This window comes from Monomorium pharaonis, chromosome 9, assembly GCF_013373865.1.
Source record: "Monomorium pharaonis isolate MP-MQ-018 chromosome 9, ASM1337386v2, whole genome shotgun sequence".
In the NCBI taxonomy this organism is placed as follows: domain Eukaryota; kingdom Metazoa; phylum Arthropoda; class Insecta; order Hymenoptera; family Formicidae; genus Monomorium; species Monomorium pharaonis.
Window position 1 is genome coordinate 497,123 of NC_050475.1, and position 14,835 is coordinate 511,957.

General features: G+C 38.9%; 1 protein-coding gene across 3 annotated transcripts in view; it reads right to left on the bottom strand.

The window, feature by feature from the left end:
• Positions 1 to 3,024: 3,024 nt before the first annotated feature.
• LOC105828987 overlaps positions 3,025 to 14,835 on the bottom strand; it is a 167,084-nt gene continuing 155,273 nt past the window's right edge. For all 3 annotated transcript variants that reach the window (XM_036292060.1, XM_028193109.2, XM_028193108.2), the window contains 4 exons: positions 8,225 to 8,462; positions 7,504 to 7,890; positions 7,170 to 7,421; positions 3,025 to 7,019 (listed from right to left, as the gene is read on the bottom strand). In XM_036292060.1, coding sequence (XP_036147953.1) covers positions 5,226 to 7,019; positions 7,170 to 7,421; positions 7,504 to 7,890; positions 8,225 to 8,462 — 2,671 coding nt within the window. In that variant the 3' untranslated portion in view covers positions 3,025 to 5,225. The remainder of the gene's footprint in view (positions 7,020 to 7,169; positions 7,422 to 7,503; positions 7,891 to 8,224; positions 8,463 to 14,835) is intronic.

A 14,835-nucleotide genomic window follows, 5' to 3' on the forward strand; every position in this document is an offset into this window, starting at 1 on the left:
TGCTAGTGCATTAATTGTCACAGCTTTTTATATTTTTCTTTTCTAAAATATATCAAAAGTATTAAAATCACTAAATATAAAACAATAAGTCAATGAAAAGCAAGAATCTTTTAAAGTTCCGTTAAGTGTTAAGACTTTTTATTTCAAACGCTATTTGTGACATAAACATATAATTAGAAATTACTGCAATGCGGTAACATTTTCAACTATCGAGCGCTAGGAAGACGTAAAAGTGTTATGATTTTTCAGATATCGATTATTCTCTGTCTTCGCAGAGTGGCAAACGTGATATAATATTGAGTTAATCTCATCGTAGTAAAAGTAACTATAAGTGTAAAGTTGATTCTGTTTCAAGATATTTTTCATATTAATATTGGTAAATGTTATCAATTTTAAAACACACAAAGGAAATAAATACGCCGCCACTGAACAGTAATAAATCAATACACCTCCGCCGCAATGCGCGTGTGAGATTTCCATCGATACTTTTACACACATAATTGTACACGCTTCATCCATACACAATACCATAATATCGTAATATAATATCGTAATATAATAACGTTATAATATCGTATTAGTAACTCGCCCGCGAGCATTAACTGTATTTTTGTTCTTCTTCCTTTAGCTCTTCGTATATCAGGTAAATATATATATATATATATATATATATATATATATATATATATATATATAATCATCTATTCATTTATATATAATATAATCATATACTTTTGTTCATTATGTACATGCATGTACATGTAGACATGCGCATAATCATACATGCATATACACACAGATGTATATAGGATATTTCATTTTTGCATTCAAATTAACTATCGTACGCATAAATTTTATGTAATTAATATTCCCCTAACAATGAGACCGATGCAGCGATTTGTAATTTCTTTCCTTCTTTTCTCTTGGCAATCGGTGACTTAATTTAACGCCTCGTGGGAAAGGGACGGCGAGAGACGGCGAACGGACCTTGTAAATACGAAATCGTCCACGTGAACCCATTTTTTTCGAGTTCACGAGGAACATACATCAAGAGGAGTTGTATTAGAATTCGAAATCGCTACGATACACGAAACTATTTGTTTTGTTTAAAAATAACATTAATCACAATCTGAAAATGTCAACAAAATTGCATTATTTAACGTCTTTATAACGACGTTTTACTCAAATGTGTGTACACACCGTGTATCGGAATTTAGCTAATGCTATTTCTATCTCATACGTCACTGTGGAAATTTTAATCTCGTTGATTATTTTAATAATTATCAAACTAAAAAAGAATGGCGTTATCATATGACAGATATATACTTTTGAATAGCAATTGGTTTTAATTTCAGCATATTAGTTTAATTATTATAGTAATTAAACTTAATTTGACGATATAAGTATCTGTAAGTAATAAATCAAATTTATTTCCTATCAGCATCAAATCTTATTTTTGAATAACGTAACCATGAACGAAATGACAACTTTCCTCGGAAGTAAAACTTCTAAAAATTTCTTTTTTATATTACTTTTCTGTAGTGCGATTGTATAATTTGTTAAGAAGTGTCGGTATCGTTATACTATTGTTACGCAGATATTTTATATATGGTAAAAAAGCTGTGCAACGACAGTATAATGACACCTCTTAACGAGTTACAGAATTGCGGCCCAGTGAGTGCTTTTAACTGTAATGCTATTAACTCTAAAATGGAGCTTTTTAGAAACTGGTAACTTTGGTTAAACAAAATTGTCGTATACACAATATCGATAATTTTAACATAAAAAAATATAATAATAAATAAAATTAATCGTGTGTGCAACACCGATTCTTCTTCTCTTCAACATTAACAAATGGAAATGGAGACTGGATTATGCGAATAAGTTTATATGTATTCTATTCCGATCTATAATTGACAACGATAATTGGAATACGAGAAAAATTCTAGTTGGACTAAAAATTCAATTGACGAGTAAAACGATGCCGTACAATACGGCTCGATTGGCCCATTCCTTTCCATTTTATTAACTTATTTATTTCTATTTATTTATTATATGCATTTCTAATCATTAGACATCGGAAAAGTGATGATTAACATTTTAATAATCTTGCAAGTCGAATTTTATTCCATGATTTTATGAAACTTAGATTTTAGTTTAAATAGATTTAAATTGATTTTTTGATTTACCTCTAAAAATTGATTATGTTATTTTAATTAAGTCTCTGAAAAATAGTAGAGTGAGTTGAATAGGTGAGAAATAGTAAATTGTCAAACATGATTATTTTTGAAAAAAAGTACTCGAAAATATTCTGATATTAAACTGGAGATTTTGAAGAAGTCTATAAAAAGGTGCTAATACTTTTCTTTATAAAAAAGATATTTGATATATCAGACAGTTCCAAAAGTTGAGATAAATAACTTTTTCCATATTTATGTGGCAAGCATCCGTTTGACATAATGTAACAATAATTTTATTAAATAATTACCGTTTCTGTATATATGACATATTTTTATTTAAAAAACATTAAAATCGAGAAACTGGATCTTTTTCACTATTTGGCATAATTAGAAAAAGTGTTAAAAATGTTTAGCTATTTGAATACCTTTTTCCGATATCAATCTTGAACATTAATAACAATCAGGCACAAAGAGCAAGCGATATGAATGAAAAAAGTACATTTAATTTTTTTCTATATGAAATAGAAATAACTTAAAACACTTTAAACAGTTGACATCATTCCGTTCAAAACTAATCTATATAATTTGACAAAGATAGTATAATTTCATCGTATGGTAATAAAATCTTATTAAGATTGAAATTTTCAAAAGTACAAGTAATTTTTGTTTTACTATTATTCAATAGTTTTAACTCGAAAATTGAAATTAAGTTCCTTTTTCATTCACATCGCCAATTAAAAATTTGATTATTTATCATTATATAATATACGTCGCGCTGTACATATAGATGCCACTTTCACATAATCTCATAGCGTGGTTCTCTTTATTTTCACGCGCGTTTAAATTTTTCTTTTTCTTAAGTGCTTTTTGTTATTTTTTTGATAGCAGATGTTCTTATCATAGAAAAGTGAGTACACTAATTCCGAAGAGGAAGGTTTATAAAACATATGCTGTCTGATATAATTATCCGATTTTCGAAATTTGCCGAATAAAAAGATAGCGTAATTAACACAATCTTTATTCCTGTTTGTAAAATTTAAAATAAAAATTGCTTTTTTTACGTCTGTGTTGTCATGCGTTTAATTCCATTTGGTTTAATCGACAAGTTTCTGATTCTATGGCACGAAAAAGAGAGAGAAAGAGAGAGGAAAATAATAATTGTTTATCAAATAATCTGTCAAATAATTAGCAGAATTGTTCGCTCGCTCGCTCGCTCGCTCGCTCATTCGCATGCGTATCGAATTTCTCCTCTTGCACAAAAATAAAACGCGCCCAAAATCTTTTGTTTTGAAGACGATAATATAAGACTAGATTTCAACAATACACATGATTTTAAATCGCCGTATAAACGCAATTGATAAAAGTATAAATAACTAAAATAAAAAGTAGGATGCCATAGTAATTGAATGTGTTTATGCGTATGTCGAGAATTCAAAATTACGAACAGTTTGTTGAAAAGAGGTCCATTAAAAAAGTTACGTACTTTCCAAAATTGCGCTCTTTCTCACCGCGTTTGCACTCGAAGAAACGTTGAGAAACATTTTGCAAAAGTTCCGCGCCAATCTCTTTTGAGAAATCTTAGATATAGATCTCCTCTTTTTAATTAATACGCTAATGAAAAGTTTAACTAATCGTCTTCCAAGTTGGATTGCACTTTAGTAACACAGCCACATAAAAGGTAGCGACACGATTCTCTCAGCATTCTTCGAACGGTCAAATAAATCGATGAAACTTCCTATCTAGACAAACGATGCAATAATTATTCCGAATTCCATTTTCTCTTTTCGTGACAATTTTCGTGTTAATTTTATGAGATGAAGATAATTTTTGTGAAAATGAAAATAATATTCTGAGAATATTCTAAGCTTCACGAATATATACATCTCTCTCTCTCTCTCTCTCTCTCTCTCTCTCTCTCTCTCTCTCTCTCTCTCTCTTTCTTTCTCTCAAAATTATCTCGGAATAAATCATGTGCTTTCAGGAAACGGTAATATCTCTAAAGAATTTTGATAATGTTGTCTGAAAACACGCGATCATTCTAGATATTCTATTAAAATAGTCTGACAGAGAGTATTCTCTTACCTCACATTCTTGGTTACATACAGTTCCTGAAACTTAATCGTACATCGATACAACAGAATCACGCTTATAATATATCTACTTGTCTTCTTCTTTTTCTTCTTCTTGTTCTTCTTTTTTTCATCTATTTATAATTTTTCACTTGCTTGTGTACATTATAGATTTTTTTTTGCACGATGGAATTGTATATATCCTTATGTCTTTGTATATATCTGCACTTTACCTATATTTATATATGTTTAGTAACGAACAACATTAATGATTACTCATTAGGCTATTCTTTAATTGGACAATAAATAAAATAGTTTATATAGCGCACAACTCGTATGCCACAGGCCGTAGGTGCCCTTCACAAATAAATGTATCTCGATTTTTGCAAAATCGTGACATAAAACACTAAAAGTCGATGACACGAAATCATGATCGGTCTGAGGATTCCTCCGCAAAAAGAATTTAATCCATTCGATAATCATGTAACATCTGTACCTAACGTTTCCTCGATAAGTGGCATGTTCGAGCAAATACGTTTATTCAAATTAATCGTTTTTAATATTACGTGAAGAAATATTTCATTTGTATCATTACAGACGCATCATGTGGTGCGCTATTGACCATTGCGAATTACTCGCGAGAATTTATGATGAATTTTATTTCGTAAAATAGACTTATTGAACGTCGACACGTTTAATCGAAAATTTATTACTGAGAAGCACGCAAGATCACATCTCTGCATTAAAAAATTTAAACTCTTAAAAAATTTTTTAAAATCATTTTACTAGTTTTTTTTTACGCGAGTAATAAGAATACGATGACAAATATTCCCGGATATTTATGAGTCTAAATTAGCCTCTCTAGACGTTAAACTTTCGCGCTCGAGTCTTAGCTATTGCAGCAGAACAAGTTCTCGGGCCACCAGCTACGGAGGCTAAGCTTCTTTTCAGAGGAATCCTCGACCACCAGGACGTATCACTTGATCTCCTCTCTGCTGGGCGACCTTGGTGGATGTGGCGATAGTGGCGTTTCGTTCGGATGTCTCTTCGGTCGAAAGCTGGCGGTCAATGAGGATATCCAGCCGCTTTGTGAACCGTGATCGTGCAAAGAATCGCTGTTGCTGTTACTTCGAGTGCTATCGATGCTCATACCAGATTTAAATCGCGAGAACAGTCCAGGCGACGACTTCTTCGTCGTCGCGGGCGAGCAGAATACAGTGGAATGCTTCTTTCGCGACTTAGATATCTCCTTGCATAGCATTGAGTCTAAACTGCCCGTATGAGGACGCTCCTCTGCCTTCTTCGGATCTAGCACGCCCAGTACGCTGGTCTCCGCTGCCTGTTTCGCCATTTTGGAGATGTCTTCCATGCTGGCTGAACTTCTTCTGATTTCTATCTTGCCGAGATCTTCCTCGATATCGCAACAGGTATTATCGGGATTAACTATGATTTCAGGTTGTTGATTCTTCGGACGAACGTCGATCTCATGGAACTCGATGTCCAAAGCGTGTCGAGTCTTCGCTTCCTTTAGACTTTGCGACTTGCTCTCGGGATTCGATAAATTTCTACGGTGCTTGGAGCGAAAGCCAGAACCTGTTGCCGGTAGAGCCTCCAAAGAAGTGGACGATCTCTTTTCCTTGGCAAATACTGTCCGCCAGCTTTTATTCTTACTATCCGCAGATTTTCGAATCTTCGGCAAAGTCATCGCTCGTTTGTCCACCGCTGATAATTCCACTACGGTTGCAATAGCCGCTTTGTCTTTAACCGGAGACTTGATCAGATTGCAACGCTTGCAAATAAACAAAGAGTTATGATGCCTCGATGAGGTGGTCGTGGCCGAACTGCTGCTAATCGAGTTACTTTTGTTGAGCATCTTTGACGCGTGCTTCGGTTTCGGACTAGGCGAGTCCTTGGAGTCGAAGCTCATGCTCAGGCGGTCCGTAAAGTTTCTCAGTCGCGAGAATAGAGATTTATTATTCGGCCCGGTCTTGTCGTCGCAGCAACATCGCAGACCGATCGATTCCCGACTGCTGTGCGCATCTTTGCGGCTAGGTCTATTGTCCTGATCGTTCTCTATGACACTGCTGGTTTTCCGTACGTTGTTTGTCGGCTGCGAGTGGGCCTCCGCTGCGACGACGTTGCCGTTTCCCTCGGGCGTTTTGCTCTCAATCTTAGCATCTAAAAAAACCGTTTCTCTTTCCTCGACGATGCGTGTGCCCTCGGCAGATCTCGCGCTCACCGGTGAACTTAAGTCACTGCCGAGATTCTCGCCCTTACTGCGTCTCCTCTCGCGTTCGTGATCCCGCACGGCTTTGGCCAGATCGTGATTGTGATAATCTAACGAGGACTTTTCTCGGCTGCCCTTCCGACTGCCGGGATAGCTCTTACGACCGGAGATCGGGCCGGCCAGCGTGCCCTCCGTGGAGATCTTGAATTTGAGCGTCTTTTCACTGATCTCCACTTCCGTGGCCGTTTCCGGATCGGAGCTCTCAATGTTTTCTGCCTCTTCCATCGTCAAGTTTTCCGTGATATCATCGTCGGTGGAGCGCGAACGCGAATGAATTGTCGTGGCCGATCTTTTTGAGCGCATGCTATGTGACGACGTAGACTTGATAATGGTGGACGCAGTACCGGTACTAATTAGCGCGTTAGGCGGAGCCGACTCTCCAACGTCCACGACGCTCTTCCGATGATGACGCTCGTCCTTGGCCGCCTCATTCAGTCTACGATAGTACTCCAGAGCTTCCCTGACTGGTCGAACTATGAGATCCTGAAAAATAGAGTTTTATTCAGATCTTGTTATATGCATTTAAATATTTGTACTTTTTTAAATTATATGCTGCTAATTATTTAATTCCGAGCTTAGACAGTTTATATATGTGTGTGTGTGTGTGTGTGTGTGTGTGTGAAAAAAAGATACCTGCAGCTCGGGTAGATGTTCGCCGAGAGCTTCGAAGAGAGGGAGGAGAACTAGGCCGATGAAGCTAACTTGAGAGGATGGCTTGGTCACTTTATCGCGATCCATAAAGGGTGTGACCGGAAGACCTTCGAGTTTCTCCGCGTCGCTCTGCTTGAAGAACTCTTGAAGCAACCTATCCAGCCACGGTTCCGCGACTTCCATCGGTCGGGCCTCGTTGCTTATATCAGCCACCTTGATTAAGATCATAGACAGCTGCAAAACGTAAATATCGAGGATTCAGTGCCCCATTACGTATTTTATTAAATACTCGATTAATTAGCCGCCGGTAGATTACCAGATTTATGTGCGCTTTGTTAGTGTAATCGAATTCGGGAGTGATGTCGATGAACTGGCTGAGGATCTCGTTGTGCCGGGCCATGTCGGTCGCCAGGATACACCTTATGATCCCCTCGCGCACTATTCTGTACGTAGGGTTGTCCAAAGATGCAAGGATATTGCACTCGGGTACCTCCAGAACGCGAAATGCCACGGAGCAATGGTGATTCTCCAGGGGCGAGATATCGTTGTACCGCAGCGCCAGCTCAGTCCGCGCGTTTATCTGATAGATATTGTTGTAGCCGGGATGGTCGAGATCATGGCAGATACAGGAGACAATCAGTATGAGAACCTCGAGGTCGCCAATTTTCGACGGAAGGTCCACCGCCCAGGCTATCGCGTACATCTGCCCATTATGCATTATTTATCTTACAATCGGTTAGCCGATAACTCGATTCGATCTACAGCTACCGAAGCATACCGCCATGCATGCATTTTAATCGGGAGATAATTTAATTATATTGTACTGCAGAACAATGTAGTACACCAATTGATAGGTATAATCAAACTATTAGTGTCCATCGTAATTATAACATTGTTCATCACGTTTATATAACATCAATACATTTCCTTCTGTATCAACATGTAATTACAGTCGCGCTGTCGCATAATCGTTAATTGTTCCTCGCGGGAAAATCATGCGAGTTGGAGCAGTACGAAAACGAGGAAGGAATATTCACCATTTGCGCCACGCAGAAGCAGTGCCTGAAATTGTGAAACGGCACCTCGTTGTAGTTATTGTAGACCTCGTAGAGGAAGTTCCTCAGAATCGGCAAAGGAATATTGAATTTTTGAGGTAGGTCGAGGTCGACGAACATCGTCTGCAGCATCAGCAACAGCTCTTCGTCTTCCCACTGTCGCGCATCGAAGGCCGGCGAGCGTAACCATTCGCGAACGCTCGACGAGATCGTCACGTCACTGAAAACAAACACACCATAGAATGATATTTACAACCCTCTCGTCAAGAGATCGACCGTTTCAATAGGATGTGGCTTTACTAGCTAATAATTAACGTATACACGTTTAATTAAGTCGTTAAATGGAATAATCTTGAAAAAAAATTATTAGCCGCTACGATGAGTATTAAATTAACACTTGTCATTCTTTATTAACATCATAGTAATCATTTATTTTGTCATTAGAAAATTGTCTTTTCGTTATTCGGGATCGTCTTTAATTTAATTTTTTTTTTTTTCCGAAAAAAAACGCTCTAAAGTAGATTCACAATTTATAGAGGAATGAGAAATTGTTAAACACATGGAGAGCTACACTAAATCGATCGATTCACCGAGAGGGCAAGTACCGGAGCGTTAATTGCCGCGAGAAACTTCGCACCCGCGTTGGCAATCGGTCACCCAGGCACGTGGGATTAATCGGATTAATTGGTGGAGTACTTTGGCCAACAGCTCTTCGCTACTTTGACAGATAATGGGGTTATATGCTCGTGCTGCTAAATCAACATGGTCTAACATACGTCGAGATGATCAGGATTGTATCGGACGCGGCATCGATTCGCCGGCATCACGTGAAGTACTGTCACTTATATCGCATCTCGCGCATTAGCGACGTGCTTAAGAGACCGTAATTCCGTAATTTACTTGCTAATATAACTCGTTATATGCTCATTAAATTCTGGAATCAATCAAACCATATGCAATATTAAATACCACATCGTGATGATGAAAATGTCATAATTATGAAATCATATACAAATAAATATATAAAATGATATTTACATAATTACACATTCACTCGTCAAGTGACACTTCATTGTAACGAGCACTTAATTAAAAAACAAACAACAAGAGAAAACATTGTGATTATAATTTCACTTCTTCGTTTAAATTGCTTTTTAATACGCTTATTTTTTATTTTATTTACATTTATCGTAGTAAGTAAATCGTGAAAATTTTTTGCAATTTTCTACGTCTTTCCTGATCATCTTCAATTTTCCTAACTTACCCGGAATTTTTTTCCACCTTACGGGAACGCTCATCGTACGCATGAAACCGAGCAATTAGTGGAATTCCCGTATACAATATAAATGACCGAGCAACACGTAACATCGTAATTAGTGCCCGAACGTTTTTGCTCTAACCGTATTAACCCTCGACCGATAGCTAAGGTGATAATTAAAAACAAATAATGATCTCGTATGGTTTCGAATGAAGTGATGAAAGTAAAATAAACATATAAAATAATTGCTTTGGAATAAGATCTCCGACAAAAGGTGCATGACGTAAGCAGAAGATGCCCCAAAAGCGTTCTTTCAACGAAGACGAAGTGCCGGACAGTTGGAGCCGCGAAAAGCAGTTCGTACGATGGGCATCTTTACGGACGCCTGTTTGCTGACGATCGCTAATTGGCAATTCGCGTTTAGCGAAACACGGTACGCGCGCGATAATGCGCGCGCTTTGTGATGCGCTCCCCATTATACACGCCCCAAACCGTGACGGGGCTTATTACCTAGATAACGGTAACTTAATAGCATTTCGCGGTAACGCGACAGAAGCCAACTAACTGTCGTCGTCGGGAGGACCCGTCACAGCGAGCGGAAACCCGTAGGTGAATGAGGTGCTATGTGTGCACAGCATCTCCGGTGTGTTTTCTCAGGTCGGTCATTTTGCCGCGACTCTTTCATTAACGCTTTTCGCAGTGCACCGGATTCTCGCGTTTCGTACTCTACGCGGCGTACGATTCTCCTCTGGACGACACATTACCATTGTAAATCTGTCAATCACTGCAAAATTATTGTTCAAGTTTTACGGCGATATTTCAAAAGTGTCGTGTGCTTTAATTGCCTCAATTGCATTGGCTGTTATATTATATACGAGACTTCCTTATTGCAAAATTTGTTTTTTATAATCACATAAAATATAATGGTATTATTTGATATAAATTTTATTTATTCAAGATAATAAAAGTAAGTAGCAATTATAGTTCTTGCACGATTCTTCGCAACAAATATGTAGAATAGTCGATAAGTTCGATAATTGCGACACGCACAAGGAGTTTTAAAGAATTCTTGTTAAACATGCGGGACAGATTTTCCCCATTTTCCAGGAGAACAATTTTGACGATCGGGGTCATTACTCGCGACTTTTTCCGAATATCTTGTGAGAACGGAAACTTGTGACGTAGAAGGGTTGAAGCGGGACAAGCCGGAAGAGGGGAAACGATTATGGCACACAACGTTTACAGCTCCGTCGCGATGAGGAAGCTTCGCCGCGATGAGGAAGCTTCGCCCGGAAGCGTTTCCAACTTCTCCCTGCTACAGTCATAATCGTTTGCGAGGAATCGCTGGTAAATTACGGTAAACGGCAGCCCGGCTTAATGCACCGTACCGAATCGCCGCGAGTAAAACGGCTTCGAAGGAACAGAAGATACGCGTCCCGCCGCGAATACCACCTAAATGGCACGATTTGCATGCCGATACAACGTGCGTGACTGCCACCGGAGACAGAAACAATCGGAGAAAACATTTCTAAACACCATTCACTTTATCGCTGATGTTTTCCACATAGCATAAATACAACAATTTTCTGAAAGAGCGCAAATCAAGTATAAGTTATGTAAGTGAAAATTTGCATAGCATGCACCAAGTTGGATATCTCTTAATGGCAATTAATAAATAATAATTGAAATTAAACTCGACTGCAACTGAAAATTGCTGCACTGGAAACTTTATAAGATTTTATAGTTTTTTTTGGTGTTAAAAACAAGAAACTTTACACACTAGAAAAAACATGATCAAGTTTAAAATAGAATAAAAGTTTTAGAGAATCAAAAACATACATCCAGAAGTTTGTACGATACGCTATTAATAATTTATATTAATCTCACAGCATTTCTTAAAAGTTATAACAGAGATTCACAAAATATAGGTCACGAAATTTTTTTCTCGACTGTGGTAGAAATCCAAACTTTCGAAATAAACTACAATTATTATCAAGCTTCTCGTACATAAAAATGATTCGCATCGATGCAACGTCAAAAATATCGTTAATAAAAATGAGAAACAAATGCATTCTTTACATTTTCGTACTTTATATTTTGTCAAGTATAAAATTGTATTCAAAAATTAAAATTAAAAAGTTGAAGGAGTAAAGTGGTATAAATAAATAACCAATCTACTTCTTCTTTTCTTTCCCCTTTCTCATACTCTCTGAATCCAGGGTCCCAGATGTTTGCCGTTTTAAAAAATGGATCGCGATACATATAAAGTTGGGAGCTATAAGGAAAAAAATCGTTATCGACACAAGAGTGAGATAATATTAGTGAAAATATAATGCGCTTGCGCCACTCGAGATACTCAAGGGAATTAATACAGCCAAACTCTCTTATCTGCATAAGATCTGCATAAGAATGCGAGTACAATGATATCGAGGCGGAATAGGATTGGGTCTCTTAAGCCACCAAAATAACTTCTCGCGCGCGCGCACGAGAGAGAGAGAGAGAGAGAATCTCCGGAAAACTTTCCGGAAATCCTCTGGAAGTCCACGGAATCCCATGCTCTCGATGCATTTGTTGATTTTTCCCGGGAGAAACTTTCTCCCCGGCCAATGATAAATTACAGAAGTTTAATTGGTGGCAAAGTTTAACGCGCCCGCGTCATCTGTAATCATGTTGTTACACTTTGTGTGACGTAAAATATCTCTCTCCACCTCCCTCCCTCTCCCCGCGAAAGTTCCCCCGGATGAAAATTTACAACGCGCGATGCCATTTGCGCGACGCGGAATCATAATGGCGTTTAAGGGTTTTACTACATTACCCGCCACGCGATTCGCCGCTGCTCGTTGCCATTATTACATTCATTTTGATATTGATTCCCCCGGACATCCCTAGTCACCCGATAATCAGATTACGTGCCACGTATGCAAATGAATCTCGCAATCGTGTAACAGGCTCTTCGGGACGCGATGTTTTAGAGCCCCGCGAGCCAAATGAACCGCAAGTTTATCGCTTCACTTGCGTCACGCTACGTCCCATGAATATAAAGGAGAGAATTACGTTGCAAATACGACAAAAGGCGTTACATGCGAGGCATATGCACAAAATGCCCCCACCGCGGGTAGTTGTTCCGCCTGACATTTCTTTTTCTCTCTCTTTTTTTAAATCTCTCGTCTCGCATATTAAATCGCGCGCGCTCAGTCTCGATTGATTTACTGCCTACTGATCGCGCGCAGAACGAGTTCAGAGAAATTGCTCTGTTCTAATCTAGCGACTGTCGGAAAAACGCTGAGAATGAAAAATTATAAATTCACGATCTACACGGTGTGTTATCTTCGCGCGAGAGAGACGTGGCGGATGGGAACACTAAGCAATCGAATCATCTCGATCGAAGCTGTCGATAGGGGAACGAAAGAACTGATGAAGATTTAGCGCGAAGGAAAACAGTCTATCACGGAGTATTTTCTTCAACATCGATCCTCTTAAATATCATATTCTTCCGCTCTTCGCGCGAAGGAAAACAAACACGGGGATGCATCGAAGGTACTACAAAGGGATCGTGATTTTCTCGGCCGAGCTGCGCGATACGCAGCTAAACGCACGTCGCGCTTCATAAAGTGGAGCCCTTGAGGGTGGAAGGTTAAAGTTCTTCGAGGTCTGTCTCTTTATAGTGCGCGGCTTGCCCCGTGTTAACGTACGTGGAATCACACGCGCGTATTAAGGCGCACTAAAAAAGCGCACACGGTCTTGCTCGCGTGTGTTAACGACAACAGGCGCTGTTGTACAAAGGGTCCAGATTTTACGTGGCTGAATAACTGATTTTAATAGAGCGGTCTCCGGCGTCCTTAAAGAAGTTTTTTTTTTTTTCTCTCTTTCCTCAAAAAGTGTAACGCGTCAGCTGTTTTAGCGGGATAAATTATTCAGTTGCAAGTATACGGGAGACTTTAAAAACTGGAAGACACTTCGAAAGTTTATCCCATCTGGATGTCGCGACAGCGCGTTCGAAATATTCATAGCCGCTTTACGCCCTATTTTATTAGAGCCGCGCTCTCTCGCTCTTCTTTTTACGCTTTTTGCGCTCGAATAGACTATTTAAAATTCATTCTTCTTCCGAGAAACAGGAAATACGTTGTTTCTTCGTGTACCTCGTTTCCTTGAAGACAACTCGAGAATTGTCGATTGGCAAAACCAACAATTTCAGTAAACTACGACCGACGAATTTGCCAATGCCATTTCGGCTCCAAGTTCAAGAATGACGCGTGTTGCACTTCAAGGCGATATCGTTACATCGATTCGCAATCTGGCACGATCCGGGGAAAGTTCGAATCAAGTCCTGTACGGGTACGAGACAATAGTTGTTCGCCACGCGAGCACGTTCCGCGTTTAATTGCGTTTTGCAAACGCACCCTCGGGCGAGTCAGCCCGACGAGACATTTTGATGGACGGACGAACGACGTAAAGGACAGTTCTCGTATGTACGACTAAACGTTGGTCTGCCATGCACGTGAGGAAAGAAACCTTGGCGTAAACGGCGGTAAAGGTCGAAGTGCCATCTTTGATCTTCGCTTTATTGCCTATTTTCTCTCTACCTCCTTCGCTGGATCAGAAACTGAAATTTTCGTTCCGTCCACCGTCAGTGTACTCTCGCAGCCAGATGCGCATTTGCCGAAAGCGAAGTAAAAGTAATAGCTACGCTAAATCATCAGTTATCGTAATTTACGCGATGTAATTTGTTAATTAGCCACTCTTCACAGTTTCGCTAATACTATCCGTTAATAGATTATGCGGAGCAATTTCGCGCGTATATGTTAGTGCAATTGTTAATACCACGAGTGCAACACAATAGCTCGATTACTCCCGTAACGCGATCAGAATATGCAATTTAATGCTTCGCAGCGGCAAGCTTCATGTGGGGAACGAATTTCAAGATATTTAACGGGAAACAATTGGACAATTAAGCAATTAAACTTTATATCAAACTCCAGCCATAGTAAAATACTGGTCGGAATTAATTGCAAACTGATGGAAGGTCGCTCTCTCGAATTCATGAAAAAGTCGAGAGCAAACGTGCGAGAGCGTTTGCAAAACAAACAAAATTTCTAGTTAAACGCAAAATGAAACAAAATCCTTCGGCGACGCGTGGAATAAATTTTAGAAAACGATATATCTCATATATTATTCCGACGCTTGCAAATCGTGTTGCAATAAAATGAAATCGGTAATTAATTGTCTAGTAGGCTTAACCTCCGTCCAACGGATTGACGTTCGTTTAATTAAACGCCGTGGATTGTCTTCGCTTGCAGGTAGGCATTTAAGTCGAAGGCGAGGCGAAGGAATAGGC